Consider the following 20,090-nt stretch of genomic DNA (forward strand, 5'->3'; position numbering starts at 1 on the left):
TTGCCCTCAGACAGATGCAAACTGCGGACATGGGTGTGCTTCTGTTCTTACTACATTAGGCGGTATGCGTATGCAGACATCTTCCACACGTGCACGATAGAAAACATGAGGGCAACCTCCTGACAGCATGAAGGAGAGCTTCTTTGTTTGCTGTAGTTGGCTGAACAACATTGTAGGAAATTAGCTCATATTAGCTCTTATGAATTTGGGAAATATCAATAGCAATTATTACACATACACAATTTAACCCTTTGTCCACTGAGGTGGCTTTATAGAGTCAGGTGTAGTAACAGTAATGAAAGACTCCTCTTAGCAGCCTGCCCTGAGGAGTTCTTTGAACAAGAATGATTAGCTTTTTGGTTAGAAAGTAGCTAATTATGCCAGGTATCAAAGAATCTATATGAGTTAGGGTCTGAGATTTGAGCCAAAGAAAAACAGAGAAATACTGAACTGGACTGTACACATTTATTGCTACTACCACAAATTAACAATTACACAAGAACAACATAAGCAACAACAGAAAATACACTAACTAAACAAACATTAAACAAGGTCCAGCAACAATGAGAATGATTAATGAAAAACCAAGTTGATATTGTAAGGGATGGATTGAATGATATGAAAATGTATAGCAGAACAGACCGTCACCTGAGAGTAGGAATCTGGAAATTTTAGTTAAAGCTGATTATAACTACAGCTATCTGAGTAAGTGCGTTTGTATGCATGTGGGTCCATGTGGGTCTCCCGGTTGCAGGTTCATAAATGAATCTATTGTTCTGATAACGTTAGAGTGTCTTTTTGATGGGGCTCTAGATGGATACCTCTCTCTTTTGTAGAGTTGTAGTGTAATGATTGAGGAACTGTGGGGTCAGACACCGGTCATCTTTCCTCTTTCTCTCAGCCTGGCATTTGGTCACCTGTACTTGTCTCCAAATGATTTTTAGGATCATGTATTGTAAAACACAATCCTGATAACAGTCCCCCTGGAATGTGTGGTGTGAATTGGGATATGAACATGCTGATGGATTTGGACTCATAGAGAGCAGAAGCAGTTGTCTTGGTGGTTGGGTGAAGGAGGTTTAGTTTGGTGGTGGAAGTGTGGTATGCAGAACCTGTCTTTTTTGTGTTGTCTGTTTGTTTGATCTTGTTAAGCGACCGCTTAACAAGAAAAGGACCAAAGATTGGAAAAAAACAGCACATACACTTGTCTGACTCGTAGTGCAGACAGACCGTGCGGACTGAAATTTTGGGCCACAAGTTTTAGTTAGACAAAACTCAAGAAATTCTAAAAGGTTAGTAATTAACTAAATTAAATAAGAAGTGCATGACTTAAAGCAGACTAACTTAAGGGTTTGGAAAGTGGAGGAGGATAGTGGAGAGCTTTAACAAAGGGATAGAAGGTAATTTTGGTAAAGTCTGCTGCTGTGTTGCGTCCATCATCAAAACTGAAAAGAGTATTATCAAAGGCACCTCTTATAATAACACTCCACTTGAAGGCATTTTAAAAGAGTCCTTGGTATAATGACTGGCAGACAAAAAGTCTGGAAAATCCGGAACAAAGGCCTATGGATGGGTGGATGGAGGTGGAAGGGGATAGTATATGAGAGGATAAGAGAAAATGAGATAGAAAAGGAGAGGAAGGACATAAAGAAGGAGGTGGCCAGGTTAGTATAGCCTCTCAGCTTGAGGGAGATAAATAGAGAGATGCAGGAATCAGTGGATGGATAGATGGGGAAAAGGTAAAGGTGGACGGGTAACAGTGGGCTCACGAAGCGTTTGAGATGGGGGGAGAGAAGGGTCGTCGGCCTGATCAGCTGGTCAGCCTCCTGCCAGCTGACTGCCCCTCTGGAGGCCAATTAGACGGTAGGCAGATACAGCTAAGAACACTGGAAGACTCCCAGCAGGCGCACGCACACACACACACACACACACACACACACACAAACACACACACACACACACACACATACACACATCAGTGCTCACACTGGGCTCATACAATAATCAACAAATAAACGACTGACACACACACACAGACATTAGTGCAGACACAGGCTGAAAGTGCACTAAAGGTATAGTTTTGGTTTTAATTCAGATTAAGTTATTTACTCCCACTCTCTCTCAAAGTCACACTTCATTGATATGTGAGATTTCTGTTGTTCTTCATCACAAGAGTAATCCAGTATTAGATTTGCAGTGTTGTGGCTCCAGGGATGCCAGTGTCAGTCTGTTGTTTAGTCAGTCTGTTTCGTGAAATTTGGTACGGACATTCATGGTGCCCAGATGATGGATCCTAATGACTTTGGTAATCTGTGACGTGTCCTTTAGTGCCACCATGAAGTTCACAATTGTGATTTTTTAGTGTGACGAATCAATAACTGTTGACAAATTGACAAATTGAAGCACATTAGGAAGGGATCTCTTCATGGCCGTTATGAATACAAGAAATTATTACAGGTAACAAAAGCTGTTTCAGTGTTTATATGGGCACCGGACTATTGTTAAAGACAGACTTCAGAAATTGTGATAATAGTTGGCAAACAGTTGCCATGAAAACAACTGATGTGTCATGTTTTCTGTCATGCACCTAACTTATCTCAAAGTGAGGAGCTTGAACTTGACTGACCAGCAGCCTTTTCATAGTGTTCTTTCATTTGTTAATTTTGTGTGTGTGTGTGTGTGTGTGTGTGTGTGTGTGTGTGTGTGTGTGTGTGTGTGTGTGTGTGTGTGTGTGTGTGTGTGTGTGTGTGTGTGTGTGTAAATGTGTCTAGAACACCAGTAGGTTTGCAGTCAAATCTCCGACAAATGTCAGGAGAAAAGTTTTTTTTTTATTTATTTTTTTTTTTTTTTATATGTCTGTCAGTGCATGCGTGTGTATGATCCACATCATGACCTTGAGTTCATCTCCACCATCACCATCCCTGCAGGGCTGGAAAGAGGTTCTTTTAATGTACAAAAATCTGAGAAAGGACACTCACACATTGGTAAAATAACAATCAAATGCCTTCTAACTTTGACGTGGTTATATTTCTTTCTGCACTCACACACACACACACACACACATACACACACACACACACACGCACACACACACACACACACTGTCCCTGAAAAATTGCAACAAATTCCTGGAGTTAGAGGCCTGATTATCTGCCAGTGAGCCAATCGGTGCTGACCTCTAGCAGTGTGTCTTGACTGAAAGGTGCTGCAGTGGTCCACATTCTATGGGTGCTGTGTTGTTAACTTTATGCCTAATGAGAAGGGAGCAAGGGTCTAGTGTAGACACAGTATTGATGGATTACACAGAATGACCTTTAACCAAACCTCCAGCCAATATACAAAGTCATATAAGCCAGCACAAGCCCCGACCCAACTCCTCATCTCCTCCCACCACATACAAAGAAGCAGACATCATGAAACACTAGCATCTGCAAAGAAAATGTCATCTCAACTGACACTATTTTAATCTGTGTGCCTGAAGCATTATGTGTCCAGTTTAGGAATTAATTAAATTCCTGCTCTTTCCCGTACTTTGCAGTCTTTTAAATACAGATGTTGTCATTATTGGCAGCAGAATGTAACTTTTAGCTGCCTGTACAATAACCAGATTATTGCAGAGTGCACTTACTCCTCATATTTCAAGGCCAGCTGTTGACCCCAGCTAAGTGTCGAGGTAAAATTTAAGGGGGTATTTGAAATGTTGCCACAAAATTAAAAAGTGAATCTGTTTCGCTCGGTTGGGTGTAGCTAATGAATCTGCTTTCCCCAGAAAACGGAAAAAACATTCAAGGTTTGATAATTAAGTTGATCTTTTTGTATCCATTTATTGTGCTGTCTGGAGATAAAGAAAAAATGTAATTGATAATAATGTTATACATTGACCAGACTGCTACCAGAAGACCCAGACTACTGTGAGAGATACAGTAACTATACTATGCATGGGAGAGGCAGCAGATACAGCAGTTTTGGTTAGAACAGTGAAGTAATGTCATGCTTACTGTATATGACTATTTGCATTTCCATCGCTGTTTATACTGTATTTATTAATACAGATACTAGTTTTCCATTTCAAGCAAGTGTCGAAGCGTATGCAATATTTTAGAAGTTTAATTTAACTTTGCCCTTCCGATGCAACACTCCTAATGCCATGCATCATAAAAATGTTCCTGATGAAAACCCAGTGCTTATGCACACAGGTTGATGAACTGAAGGTCTTATCTAAAACCATCCAGCGCTCTTATAATTCAGTTAAACAGATGAACTATGCCTGCTGCTGATTACTGTAGCCTGGGTACTTTTTGAAATACAACAATCAAAGCAGTAGATACTTAATGAAAAAACTACAATGATAAAATATAATAACAACAAAGCTAGGTAACTTGCACTCTGATATTTTTTGTTCACTTGGCATCCATTTTCCCTAAAACCAAGCTAAGAGCTTACAAAAACACATTTCAAATAGCAATTTGACCACTTGGATTGTTTTTTTAAGCCAGCTGTTGTATAGATATCTGCCTTATACATTACTGTATACTATGCATTCTTTATATAGTACATACTGTGCGTGCGCGTGTGTGTGAGAGAGAGAGAGTGTAAGAGACTTGTCATTATTGGCATCTCCCAATTTGCTGCTTTCATGCTGAATTTTTTCTGTTTTTTGTCTCTATCACGGTGTGTGGAAGACACAATAATAAGATTATCTGTCACATTGTATGGTAGGGATACAAAAAAAATGTATCTGTCTCTATGTAACTTTGTACTTCAGTTTAGATTCTCCACAAATGTGCCCAAGCAAATTCAACACAGTTTCGGGATGGATGACAGCATCATATTAATGGCAATAATATTTCAATTCACATTTTATCAAAGCACGATTTCTATACATTTTGATATTTTTCTATTTATGCCTAATGTCCCTCCTTCTCTGTCCCAGTGCTAAGTGAGTATTTTGCTGCAAGTAAGGCAGATTTTAAGTTTTTCCAACAATGCCTAACAAAGTCTTTCAAGTTTTTAAAGCATCCTAGATTGCAGATATCCCCCTTCAGGGTCATAGTTTATGGTGTGCCTTCACCTCCACTCCCAAGACACTTGCATTAGAATACAGTGGGGGGAAACAGAGTCATTTAAAATCCTGAGCGAGGGTGGGCTTTCACGATTATTCTATTTTTAGTCCAGCTCTTTTTTTTTTTTTCTGGTCTTCACTCCCACAGATATCTAAGAACAGGTACAGAGAGCCATCTCCAAAGAAAGAAAAACAAATAGATAGAGAAAGAGGGGGATTCAATCTCCCTGCAGATTAGAAGGGAGATGGTGACAAAGACTTAGTTTTCCAAGAGTGCTTGGGTTTTATTTCATCTCTATTAAATTACTCACCACTCGTCTACATCAGCAAAAAGAAGCAAAATACAGGGTGTGGTCACAGCAAAATGAACACCTATAAATGTACATCATTATTTATGTACATAAATGAACATTAAAAAACAATTTCACTTGATGGTAGACAAAAGTACATATATTAGTGTTTCTTGTTACAAATGTGTGCATGCAAGATTGTGTGTTATTTTGCTTTGCTGTGTGTGCAGCAAGGAATTCTTTTCTTAATTAAGAGTAGATATATGTGAAGCAGTGCAAGAGATCAGTGCCCATGGATGTTGTACTATCACAGTTGCTTTCAGGGGTTCCAGCCCAAGGCAACTTTCATTCTCATAAACACTGATGCTCTTATTCTGTAAAGAAGGAAATCCACCCTAAAACTTAATATGTTGCAGAATTTGGATTTGTCTCTTAAAAGTAGAAACAAATCCCCAGACAGTCATTATATACTCTTAAATCATAAATGAAATGAAATAAATGAAGTAAGTAGGAGTTATGGATAGACTGTTACCATAGAGTGTTACCAAGGCTGATTTGAAGAACAATTGCTCATTTTTTGGTTCATAGCTGTTATGAAATATAACAAATTTCATTTGGTTATAAGAGCCAAAGTAAATTCCACAAGGTCACCATTTAAAGTTCAGAGACACTTTTGTGAAAAGATTTTGCACTATTTATTGTAAATAATACATATACTGTACTTAGACACATCATTGTGATCTAAAACCAAACCACTGCATTAGTCAGGGACCAGGGTCAGCATCAGAAATGGTATGAAGAGTCAGTAGAGAGTGAGTTGCCAGATGATAAATACCAACACACTGGCATGTTTAGGTCAGTTGGTATGATTCAGTTGATAAACTGTCAGACTGATAAACTGATGACAAACCTTTTTCCTGATCATCATGAACTGTCACCATCTATGATAACATGCGCTCTCTCTCTCTCTCTCTCTCTCTCTCTCTCTCTCTCTCTCTCTCTCTCTCTCTACCCCCAGTGGTCAGCAGGCCTTCCTGTTGGAGAACGTGCCCTGTAACAATGCCAGTTGCCATAGCGTAGGAAGAATGTTCCACATCCACTGGGACCAGTCAGATTTGGGAGCCATCCAAAATGCTATTATGGCAACGTTCTTTGACATCTACGAAGATGTAAGTAATTTTTACTGAGCTGATGTAATTTAGGAGTTTGCTTTGGTCATACATACAGCATACCATTCTTTCTCTCGTTCCTTCTCCTTCCACTTCTTTGCACCTTTAACATCTGTTTTTCCTCTAAATGCCCATCTCCCTCAATGTCTCCTCTGACTCATCCATTTAATACACAGACATCAACAATGATACTGGTATCAGACAGGTAGATATGCAGCTAAAATGACATCTCTTTCTGAGAATTTCTACAATTTTATAACTTGATGCCAAATAGAGAATAAAAGTGAATAAATCTCACAGGACAAACAAGAATATTTGATTTCTTTAATGCAGAAAAGTGGATTATGTGTAAAGCTTTTTTCTGCACTTACATAACCAAAATGATCGAAACAATGACTTGTGTGCAAGCCCACTTTACTCCACCTTTGCCAGCTATTATATTCACAAGACAAAGCACTTATTTATCTTCTTTGTATGCTCTGTTGCTGTTGTTTTTTTTCACATATGCTGTTATTACACCGATCAACCAGTGTACTAGTAACTGGTTTTAATGTTGTGGCTTATCAGTGGTATATACTTAAAGTCTTTCCTCATGTATTTCTTACAGGATTTCTATCCATAGCGACAATGGTGTGATTATTTTAAAAATGATGCACACAGCAACTTTTAAAAACCTGGTAATACACTCTTGCAGAGGTTAATACTACAAAACGCATACACACACAGATTGTCTCATGCACTTATTCTCATCCATGCACATGCATGGTCAAAATCATCCTTTTTGTGTTTAATAGGCTCTCCGCACAGATTCCATGTATATAGACAGTAGCTGTTATGAGAATTAATTATTAGTACTTAAATGAACTGTCTGTTGAAATAAACTCTCTCTTTTCCTCTCTCCCTCTCTCATCCCCCCTTGAGACAGAATTTTTAAATGGTAGAGAGAAATTTAGTGAGGAAAAGAGAAAAGAGGGAGAATAGAGATGATAAGATAAGGCTGGATCAGTCACCTAGTGTGTTAGAGGGATAAAATGTATATCAGAAGACACACACACACCATGCTTTCATTGTCCCTTATCTATATGCCTGTTTTCATTTGCAGGGTATATTAGACATGCTGGTTCTGAGCCATGCAGCGGGCAAAAATGACTTGATCATCCATGCTTTAAAGAACAATTTTGAAGCTGATGCGTACTTCGTTAAAGTGATGGGTAAGTGACTGACTTGCCCAGTATGCTCTGTTCCTCCCTCTTTCCACCTAAACCAGTTTATTGATGTGGCCACATGAAGGAAGAGAAGGTCTTTGTCTACCTCCCAAGCTGTCCTCATCATATTACATACACAACTGGAATTTTAATATTTAATGATTTAGTGTATTTTTGTACTATAATATTCCCTCATAGACCAATTAGAATCACTGAACAAGAGCAGCTCTTTTCCCAGACCTAGAAAGCAGATGGTCATGACTATTACGTGTCATATTATTCTGATTTTTTCAGCCTGGAGCTACCCAGTTGGTGTTGAAAAGGGGATCTTGTCTGAGCTTTTTGTTCTATTTCAGCCTAAATTAAAGCATTGGCTGATTAAGGTGCCAGATATGCCATAAAAATAACTTATACCTTTCTTTCCTTCCTAACCTTTTTCTTTCTGTGCAACAAAGATGACTAAATGTTCAAAAATTCTGAAGAAACAGCAAACATCATCTGTGCAGTATGTTGTATTTCAGTCGCAGATGATGTCTGACTCGAAGCAACTGTAGCTTCAATATCTGTTCTCAACACTCAGAAATAGTTTCATATATTTTTGGCACACCCCTTTTACTCTAAGTTAATAGATTTTATTTCTTTTATTTTTTTATTGTAAGAGCATTTGAGTAAAAATCAAGACATGTTCTTTTGAAGTCAAAATGTTGGTACAGAATTAGTACCTAGTGACATTTGAGGAAAGCAAAAATAGTTCCACTTTAGGTAGGGCCTTTGCACAGTTTAATCTGTCACTCTGCTCTGCTCATTAGTAGGAAAAGGATCGTTGTTCCTTTCTGTTTCAGCACAGTTGGCGAACAGTTGTTGTTTTGTCTTTTGGGAAGGGAGGGGCTGCACTTGCTCTTCAGCTTTCAGAATCACACACACAAGAAACACATAAATCATCACCATGCCCTTATAAATTCACACCAGCACACACAATTACTAACACACTTAAAATATATATAAGAATTAATATTCTTTGCCAAATATTACATATACACACCTGTCTAATACATACTGCCTTGGATATATTGTATGGTTTTGGTGCTCTTTATTTATTAAAAACTATCAGGCTCGCTGATATAATTCAGACATGTTACTGTTTAGAATAAAGACCTTCCAAGCCTTCACTCAAACAAACAACGTAGCAGTAGCAAATACTCACAATTCCTCTGGGTCACAACAATGAATGGAATGAACAGAATCAGTTTAAAAACACATAACAAAATGACAAGAATCTGACAGTATAGTGAAGTCATGTCATTTTAGCAAAATTTAAATGAATGTCAAAATAGACTGGTACAAATGATAGCCTAGTCAGTCAGTATACTGTATATTCCATGCAGATTTTTGTAGCATTTAGTAAATCCAGGAGTGTGTTTGTGTGCATATCTGTATGATAGTGCCTACCATAATGGTATAATGTAAGATTAAGGACTAATACAGGAATAATACACCAGAACTATCATTCACAGGGTAGGAAGTCAAACAGCAAGATACCTGAATTGGGGGTCTAATGCAGGTCTTTGTTGTGATACAGCAAGCAGCTGACCACTTTCTCAGCCACTTGAATGACACACTGCAGCCTTGCATTGAAGTGGGAGCTGTGTCGAACTTTGATGGGTGTCAAGGGGTGACCGCATGCCCTCTAATAAGCAGGTGGCACACAGCTCTTACACGCAGCCAAGGGACATACAACTCTGTTTTTGAATCCATCTTGCCGGCCGATAGGAATGTTGCTATTTGTGTTGTGCTACGCTAACACCATTGCTGCACTACTTTCCCCAGTGTTTAAGTATCATTGCCAGTTTTTAAGGCTAGCATTAGCATTAGCATTAGCAATCATTCGAGCGTGTAAACCTAGGGTTAGCTAAATCAAACAGTTAAATCATTTTAGCTTGCTGTGCTATGCATATGAACAATAATCACAATCACTTGTAAGAACTACCAACAAGAAACATGCAGTTTAACTCCAAGGTCATTTATTAAAATATGCTTGGATTACCAAGTGTTTTGTCTGTTTTCATACATCTGTAATTACCTTCATGCAGAGTTTCCTGGTCAGACTGTCACACCCGAAATAGCAGGATCCAAGGGCGTTAGTGGGGGGGGGGGGCAGAATGTACCATATGTAGGCTAGTACAGAGGAGTGTTTTTGTTGGTACTGTAGAAATGCTCTTTTAGGATCCTAAATAAGTATGCAATGCAATGATATTCTTGTGTCAGGATAGATTGAGTGATGCACAGAAATTTTTTTATACATAAATATTGCAAATGTTGGTTGATTGATTTCAATTAACTTTGGTTTGTCTCGTAGCAGGCGCTTCCAGTACTTACTGATTGTAGCACTTTTAGCCCTCTTGAAGTTTTTTCAAGGAGCTTCAAGTTACTTCCATGAGGAGTACCTCTTGTTTCATGACAAGGTTAGACTTCTTTGCAGGAGGGGAAGTAGAACTACTGAGCTGGACATCATGGTTTCTGGTCTAAAAGGAGTAGATCTAAATAGAACCATTTCACAGCAGATATTTTGACTTGTCAAAGCAGGAACAGGAAAAGCACAAGTGGGTGTATATGCTCTCTCACTGAAATGGCTTACTGGGACACTAAATGGAATGGAGCCATTGTTAATATTATTTACACCTTTGCTTTTCCTGCTTTGACAAGTCAAGATGTCTGTCATGAAAAGGGGCTATGGCGTCCCCAATATCCCAAGTCAAGCATGCATCTCAACATTTGTTGATTCTAATTGTTGTGGTCATATACTGTTGTACGTACTGTCATATGTCCATACGGGGGCTGAAAGATTTATTGTTTTTAAATTGAAAGAGTGCAATTTTCATATGCAAAAGCCCCTGATTTTGATTAGGCTATAACACATATTGTTAATAATGTCTTTAAAAGGCTGTAAGAAAAGAAAGAATTAACCTGCAAGTTTTAATTTTGCTGGATGTATATCTGCAACCTGGTGTTGCTAACTCATGCTAATTCCTGAAGTGGACCAAAATTTTTACCAAAATTTGTTTTCCAAACAACTATTTCCAACAGGTTGAGAATTTACTTATGGTGGTTGGTGTCACGGCGTGTGACCAATGCGCATGCAGAGACTCGTGCAGTTTAGAGGGGGAGAGTGTAACCCAGGTTATTCTCGGTACACGATACAGTTTAACGTGTTCCCTAAACGCCTCACATGTAGGCTCTGGGTAGACACTAGCTAGGCAGCTGCGCACAGAGAAGCCTCTAGTCCCAACTAGGGCTGTGCATGATTAGTTGACTTAACAATTAAATGTTGCTACCCTCACTAGTCGGCACCAGAAATACTAGTTGTTTAAACTACTTCATAAAATATAAATAATGTACAACGGCAGCTAATTGTTGCATTTAAGATGTTACGCAGCTGCTCGCCACTAGCTGGGGCTGCAGCCCCAGCAGACAGCAGCCCCCCTCTCCTCACGCTAGCGGCCGGCTCTTTTAAACGAGTAAGCTGGAAAGTGGGACAGAAGACATCTCGTAAAACCAGCACGGTTAGGCGTTATTTCAATGTAGAAAATTAAAATGAGATTGTATGTAGGCTGTGTCAAAATAAACTGGCATATAACCACTCTACCGGGGATACGCATGATCACATTCAGCACAGGCATATGGACTTCGCCCGCAAGGAAAGAAGGCTGCTGGTGCTAGTACTGCTAACGATAGCCACACAAGACAAACCAATATGGCAAGCAGTGTTTACCATTAATTACCTAGACTGTGGCAGCCCAATAATCTAATTTGTCCTGCCACAGTTTGATAATGAACCGAAAATATTGTCAGACTTCACATAATAACATAAAAGATCTCTAACGTAATGTTTTGCGCCATTGCTTCATTGAAGAGCTATGTGCAGTGCAGTGACTAGCTCAGCCCGCCTGACTTTGTCCTATCCTAAAAGGTGCAACAAGTCGAGAAGATGCCAATCAAAGACTCTGTAAATACTAACAGATACCTGAGAAGAGGTCTAATCAGCCAAAATAAGCTAGATCACCTGTGTGGGTGTAACATAGGTGTGCAAGGCCTTAAATTATAGTCAATAATAATAACAATTTAAATTGCAGTCACAATATCGGTAAGAGAAACAACAATTAGATATCTTCCTCAAAATCTTTATTCCCAGACCATACACAAGATGATCCATATTCCAAGTGCAGTTCATCTTGTAGAGTGTTTTTATGTGGGCATGGGTGGCGACTGAATTTGGTTAAGTTGGGTATTAGAGGAGCACACTGTAGTCTAGATTCTCTCCAGGCTCAGTGGGTTCAACAAGAAGCACTGTGGTACAAATTGAGAATTACTGATGACTATGTTTGGGAGAAAATGTTGTATAATGCCAGAAATATTATATGTTATATTATATGTCATTAAACACAAAATTGTAAGAGGAAGAGTCATGTATTTTCAGTTATCTTGACAGCCGCTGTGTGTACTGTATGCCTGCCTGTGACCTTGACTCACCCCCCTTCCTCCTGGTGTAACATGAATTCCTTTTGTGTCACCTCTCTAAACACTGCTGTTATTTTCGTAACATTTTCTCTCCCTGCAGCAAATCAAACAAAACACACACTGATACACTCACACCAAAATGCCGGTTTTTCTTCCATTGATGAAAACACTGTCAGCTCCCCCACTTCTCCTTATCATTTGACTTTAGTTATTACATTTTTAGTCATGAATATTTTATACATGTTCGATGTAGCATTTTCTACATCTAGCTGACTAAAGAATAGCAAGCACAACAAGCAACCAAAATAAAAATGCATCTGTCAAGTGTTACACTCTGTTGACATTTCATTCGTCTCCCTTGTGAACATGAGCTCAAATGCAGCTTAATAGCCTTGCACCTCCCGTGAAAAACTCCTGAGGGTAAATGGTTTATTTACCATTCTTTTCAGGCGTATTTGATAGCGTAGCTGATGGTGTTACACTGTAATAAGTGAGACTGAGTGTGTGAACTCCATATTCAGACTTGACGCATTATGTCAGCCAGTGATGTGTCTTTGTAGACAGCCTGATCCAGTCCTCTGTTTTGTAATGTGGAATCCTATTTTCTCAAGTTGACATCCCTCAACCCTTCCCTGAGCGTTACTGAACAACACCCACCGAAGGAATGACTTTGTGTCTGGCTTGGTGTATGAATGTGTGTGTGTGAAGTTTGCAAGTAAAAGGTAAGAGCCCATGATGCACACAGACTTCCTGGGATAAATCCATCACAGGCTGGCCTCAGACGGAAGCCTAGCCTCACTCTTGCTGGGCTTTTCACACTGAGATGACCTGAACCTGTACCTGTCTTACATCTTATCCTCCTGCGTGTTCGACATGCAGTAGTTCACTCACAGGTGCATTCCATCAAGACCCTTACCTCTGTTGCCATAGGAGCATATATTATTTAAGAGCAGGCTAGAGGGTTTGAGTGGAGCTGCAGACAAGGGGAAGACTTGGCAGCTAAGATGCCATTCTGTAAGAATAAATATATATCCTTGAAAGCTGAGAAAAAAAGAGTATCGGCCCAGTATGTCATTTTGTTTTGACACTCCTTCAAAAAAAGGCTATGATTAAAGTGTTTGGTTGAATGTTATTCAGTGTATAGTTGTGGTTCATTTTCAACCCGTTTGAGGGTTTTCTTGGCAAAAACTAGTGCTACTGCAATCTTTGCATAGACCAAGGTGTGTTAATCACTGACATCCACCTAATGTTACTAACTTAATGTTGCAGATTAGATTCTGTTTAGTTTTTGTTATGACAATGTAGCAATTGACATTTTGCCTTTTGTTTAATGTAACGTATTGTCCAATTGCAAATGTTGAAGTGCCTAATATTTTTAGCCATGCTACCAGCATGCCTCTAGGGATAGCAATGTCAGTGTTTTTTGTTGGTCCACCGCCTCATGCATCATTGGGTTGATGTTTGTGGTTCAGAGTGAAATATCTCAACAACTAATTCATGGATTGCCATAAAATTTGCTACAGATATTCATGATCAGTAGAGGATGAATTCTGATTATTTTGGTGATCCTCTGAATTTTTTCCTAGTGCCAACATCAGGTCAAAGTTTTTAGCTATGCAGTGATGCATCTCAACATCTACTTGATGGACTTGCACAAAAATATTTAGCAGATATTCATGGCTCCTAGATGATGCATTCTAATGACTTTGGTAATCCCACTTCCTCTAGCAACACCATATGGTTGACATTTTTGGTCTTTATGAAATATCTCAGCAATTATTGGATGGATTGCTGTGAAATGTGGTGCTCACATTCAACGTCCCCTGAGGTTAAAATGTAATAACTCCCCTGACCTTTCATCTAGCACCACCATCTGGTCCAGATTTCATTTTACAGAGGTTTAATGTACTCATTCCACTTGGTCCATATCAGGAAAAAGAAACTTTTGGCCTTTAAGGGAAAATGACAGCCTTTCCATTATACATATTTCATATATTATTTCTATCTATCCATCAATGGTGGCTGGCTCTGATTTTAGCCACTTCCTCGTGACAGCCGTTTTTACTTGCTGCCAGAAGTATTTTTACCCATTTCTTATCATTGATATTCCACCCTTCAAATGAGATGTCACCCATTATAAAGCATCACATCTAAAAGTAATGTCTACTCCAAATAATTATTAATATGTTTATGAATTTTCCTACCATAAGGCACAATAACCTGGCGATTCCAGAAAACATGGAAGTGATTGGCATAATTTATCCCACATACAGTGCATTTAGAAAGTATTCAGACCCCTTCGCTTTTTCTTCACTTTTTTTTTTTCAAGTCTGCTTGGGTATGACTCGACAAGCTTTTCCCACTTGGATTTAGGGAATTTCTGCCATTCCTCTCTGCAGATCCTCTCAAGCTCTGTCAGGTTGAATGCTGCCACCACCATGCTTCACCATTGGGATGGTATTGGGCAAGTGATGAGTGGTGCCTGGTTTCCTCCAGACATAACACTTAGAATTGAGGCCAAACTGAAAGTCCTTTAGGTGCTTTTTGCAAACACCAAGTGAGCTTTCATGTGTCTTTCACTGAGGAGAGCCCACATCGGTGGAGTGCTGCAGTGATGGATGGCCGTCTGGAAGTTTCTCCCATCTCCATACAGGATCTCTGGAGCTCAGCCAGAGTGCCCCTGGGTTCTGAGCCACCTCTCTTACCAGGCCCTTCTCCCCTGATTGCTCAGTTTGGCTGGGCAGCCAGATCTAGGAAGAGTCCTAGTTGTTCCAAACATTTTCCATTGAGGAATTATGGAGGCCACTGTGCTCTTACGAACCTTCAGTGCAGCACACATTTTTTTGTAGACTTCCCCAGATCTGTGCCTTGACACAATCTTGTCTCTGAGCTCCGCAGGCATTTCCTTCGATCTCATGGCTTGGTTTTTGCTCTGATATGCACTGTCAGCTGTGAGACCTTTTATAGACCGGTGTGTACCTTTCCAAATCAGGTCCAATCAATTGAACTTACCAGAGATGGCCTCCAGTCAAGGTTTAGAGACATCTCAAAGATGATCAAGAGAAATTGGTGGCACCTGAAGTAAATCTCAAGTGTCATAGCAAAGGGTCTGAATACTGATGTCAATCTATTATTTCAGTTTTTTTACTTTTTAATAAATTTGCATTCTGTTTTCGCTTTATCATTATGGGTTATGGGGTGTAGATGGATGAGGGGAAAAAAGTGATTTAAATCATTTAAGCATAAGGCTGCAACATAACAAAATGTGAAAAAAGTGAAGGGGTCTGAATACTTTCTTAATGCACCCTTAGTATCCAACATCTACCAACACTTCCCTGATGTCATTTTTGCAAGGGTGTAGTAAAAAAAACCTTACAATGTTTTTCCAACAAATTCTCGCCACGTTGTTGAACTAGTTGAATTCCATGGTGGTTGACATATTCTTCTCCTCTCCTCTCCTCTGAAATATAGAAATTTCCCTCCTTCTCCTAGTTCCTTTTTATATACAGTGCATTGAACCCTAGTGAGTTCAAATTGCCTGGGGGTGGTAGGTCTTGGACTCACCGACTGTGTTTGGCTAATACAGACTAGGTGCAGCGGTGCAGAATGCAAAACAACTTGATGGGATGGAATACAGATGAGAGGATCTGATGATTAGTAAATTTGTCATCCGGTAACACCACTGGTCTCATAGCTCTGAAACAGCTGAGCCAATCACAGTGAAGTATGAGAGCTCAACATAAGAATTGGCTACCCAGCAAATCCTATTGTTGTTTAGATGTTACAGAGCAGCACAATGTGAACACACAGTTATTTAAAAAAATAAAGAATGAAAAAATAGTTTGTTTAAGCCGTTTATATGATTGAATCGATCCAATGCCATTTCAGTCTTAATTCTACACTAACTCTTGTTATAAATTGTCACATCATATTGCAAGATGTGATACAGCAGTATTCACATAATAAGGCTTTTCAAGAATAAAACATGAACCACTGAAAAAAGCTGTAAACAAAGTTGGAAAGAAGGGTCATGGTGCACACGATTAATGAACTCCAGTACTCTGATGTCTCCCACGTAACAGGCAGAATACGGAGCTCTAACCGACCAGTCTGAAGTGTATACAGGTGTGTTTGGTTATTCTGTAGCAACCTGGTGTCATTTGCAGGCAAATTAATAAAGGTAAATACAAGGTAAATGTACAGATGTTCATGCATATTTGCACTGCGCTCTAGCGTGGCACTTCTCAAATCAGAGGCTGAAGATTAATCAGCATACTTATTTGCGCTGCTGCCTTGAGATGGCTGCAGAAATTTAATGAACTGAAGAAGAAGCTTTTCATACAGTATAAAGCAGCTGTGGACAACAGATACCATCAGAATCAGTCATGTTAACTTGACTGATTCTTATTCTGATTCTCAATGCAGACTGTTTTACCTGCTTAAACCACATTAAATGTAAAATTTTCATTATTTAAATGCATCATTTGCAAGTGGAGTGTTTGATTAAAATAGTTTATTTACATTTTAAGCATTATTCTGGTCTTTCTATTCTTTTACAATTTAGTTTGCTCTTGTTGATAAAATCACTGAAGTGCCAGCAGAATGAATTTACTTACCCTCCCCTTGCCTCTTATTACCACCGCCTATGGTGGTGTGAGCAGTGTCCGGTGACTCGTGGTGCATCGCCAACTGTACAGTGAATGTTCACAGCTCAACATTTGTGTTTGTTTCCCCCCTTTACCATCTGTCTCTGACAGGCTCATATTGGAAAAGACCTGCCATCTTGACTTTTGGCAAACAATCAATAGGACAATGACAAATAATGCATCATGACAATGGAAACGACTCTTCCTACAGTCTGAGCCAAATGGTCCCATTTGTGTCAATATGTCCAACAGCCATATGGGTTTTTACAGACTTGCTGTCAGCTGTGATCACGTCATAATCATCACAGGTAAAATGTGTTTCTTTTAAACGAGACATAGAGTGTGAACAGTGAATTGAAGAGCAAAATAAAATGTACGACTACTCTTTTTAAAAGTGGCTGCTCAATCATGTGGCAGTGTTTGTGTTCACTCTTTAGTATGATCTATTCAGGTTGACCACACTTTGGATCAGGATGTAATTATTCTCAGGTCTATTTGAACTGGGTTTGAGTTAGAATTGGTTCTCTTCCTTCTTGTACATCAGGTTTGGAGAGGTTTACCACTGGTCCATTTAGGATTCAGCCCACAATTTTGAACCCAATCATTGCACCCCGTGACTGAGAAGGCGAAAAATGATTTTGAATGTTGTACGAACTATGTCAGGATCCACTTTAAGCTGTAAGAAACAATAGGGCAAAAAGTTGTTGCAGGGTGGACAGATGGATAGATGATTAGGGAAGAGATGGGAGAAATCATAAACTCCAAAATTAGCAAGAAGGATAAAATGATGGGTGATGGGGAGAAGAGGATGATGATCTCGAGTGTGTGTGTGTGTGTGTGTGTGTGTGTGTGTGCGTGCGTGCGTGCGTGCGTGCGTGCGTGTGTGTGGAAAGACATGAAGCGATAGACTGACAGGCAGAACTGTATGAGTTGATTAGTTTCCTGCTCACTTATTAGGATGCAGATTAGCTTCATTGAGAAACATCTGGGAGCTTCTCTTAGGCCCACATAGTCCCTTCCTCTCTCTCCACTCCTCACCTCCCCTTTCATCTCTACTGCTCCTATACCAAACCCAGCTCTCTACTTTCTATCTTTCCCTCATTTAGCCTCTTTCATTTCCTCCCCTCTAACCCTCTCACCCTCTGTTTTTATCTCACTCACCCCTCACCCTGCCTTCACTCTTGTTTCTCTGAGACAAGCGTCTTGTTTCCTGTCCTCCTGCTTCTTCTCTGCCTCTCTCTCAGTCTGTCAGTCAGAGCTGTCTTTTATTCCCTCTTTTCATTTTATTCAAATGACAACGAGGAGATTTACATGAAGTCTTTGAGTGTGGCTCTGTGGTCCGGAGGAGGATTTGACTGGAGGCTGCATATTCAGATTGGTGTGAATACTTCTCTGCTGCAACACACAAAGAAGACTGAGTGGGAGTGCCTGCTCCCATGTTTATCAAAATAGCATCCTGCACCAGCTTATGTTGACAGTTGAAGTCGTAATGGCTCTGCCTGCAAATGTGACCACAAGTAAGCCATATAATATAGTATACTACATATTACAGGATCAGTAGTTCATATTTCTTGTTTTAGTATAGTAACTTTTTATTTCTCTTCCAGAACACTTATGATGTTCCCACATCTTGCCCAAAACCAAATAGCAGGAATACATCTCCCCCAGGCAACTTTTTTACTCCTTATAATTAAGCTTTTGCAGACCTTGACCAAAATGAGAGAAATTTGTCAGTGGCTGGTAGTTTTTCAATAATGGAATTTGAATACGGTATTAAGATTGGCTGTTTTCATACCGCTATTCTTTTCAGTGTAAATAAGGTGGAAACTCTACCTCCTATCTGCCCAGCAGCACTAGGTAGGCTACAGCGATATAGCCTGAGAGAAGCCAGCCTGAATCAATTTCCAAGTTCCATTTTATTAGTGCAGACCACATCCACTGAGAATTCAGGGAGCTGGAAGACAGACCAATTAGCAAATTATGGGTAGTGGTTTAGAAAATGAAAGCAAAGGCATCACCTAATTTTGAATATCTCACCATATTTGATATATGGTTCTCGCACATTTGCTTTTATGAACAAGTGATGCGGGCCATTCAGTTGTCTTTTACAGCTGTGGGAATTTTACAATGTTATCAAATCTGCTTGCATCAGAGGAGGACAAGAGAATACTCAGTATCTTATGTGTATAATTGTTTTTTATAATTGAATGATAAAAAGGGGGGGCATTGTGTTTTTTGAGTCTTGGATAACTCGGATACAGATTATGCTCTGTTTGTTTCTATATACTGTACATTATATTTGCTGTTTAGTTTTCCTGTGCAAGTTTTTGAAAAGCACATTTGGATCTTTCCTCACTTCTTGGTGCAAAAACTTTGAACTTGATGGTGTCACACCTTGAAGGCCTAATTACTTCCACTGCTTCTATAACACTGCTTTTATACCAAAAAAGAAACCAAAGTAGATTGCTAGATCTGATTCTTTGCTGTAATATTACTGTAATGTCTGGTTGAAGAGAACATGTTTTCTCTAGACAGTTAGCCTCTTTGAGAATGTTAAATGTTATTCTAATTGAAATGGGACATTAACGTGGTGGTCACATTGCATTTGTAGTGTTCATCTGAAACTGAAACACAGTGGAAGCCACTGCCAGCTGTTCAGGGGCAGTGAGCATACAACAATGCTATAATGATGTTACCCAAAGTGAATGCTTAGCAGGAAAAGCTCCCCCTGGGAATTGGATCCCAACAGCAGTGCTGTGCCTTTTCATACTTACACTTCAACCACACAATAGCCATTAATGTATGTCTAATAGGGGCAAATAAAAAAAGTAGTCTTCAGTTAGGCACTGATGAGGCAAGCAGTTTACGGGAGACATTTTTTCAAGTGACAGCTCTTTCTTGCAGAGCGTTTGTAATTAAAAAACCCAAATGTTTCATGCTATATAGGCCTTTATTTGCCAGGCAGAAAAGCAGAAACTCTGTAAATGTGCAAATATTCTCACATATATTCAATCCATACATACCATATGCAGTGATTATTGTTGTAACACAACTTAACCATGAGCAGGTGGTCATTTCTGGAGTTGCTATAGCTATTTAAGAGCAGATGTCATCTCAGTCTCAGTCACAGTGCAATTGTGTTCTGTTGCTGTGAGTGTGAGTCTGAGTGTGAGTCTGAGTGTGAGTCTGAGTGTGAGTCTGAG

General features: G+C 39.5%; 1 protein-coding gene across 1 annotated transcript in view; it reads left to right on the forward strand.

The window, feature by feature from the left end:
- itfg1 (integrin alpha FG-GAP repeat containing 1) overlaps positions 1–20,090 on the forward strand; it is a 155,281-nt gene that overhangs the window by 89,998 nt on the left and 45,193 nt on the right. Inside the window, exons 11-12 of the mRNA XM_040131108.1 lie at positions 6,371–6,521; positions 7,624–7,732. Of these exons, the coding sequence (XP_039987042.1) occupies positions 6,371–6,521; positions 7,624–7,732 (260 nt within the window). The remainder of the gene's footprint in view (positions 1–6,370; positions 6,522–7,623; positions 7,733–20,090) is intronic.

The sequence above is a fragment of the Xiphias gladius genome, chromosome 1 (genome assembly GCF_016859285.1).
Source record: "Xiphias gladius isolate SHS-SW01 ecotype Sanya breed wild chromosome 1, ASM1685928v1, whole genome shotgun sequence".
Taxonomy (NCBI): domain Eukaryota; kingdom Metazoa; phylum Chordata; class Actinopteri; order Istiophoriformes; family Xiphiidae; genus Xiphias; species Xiphias gladius.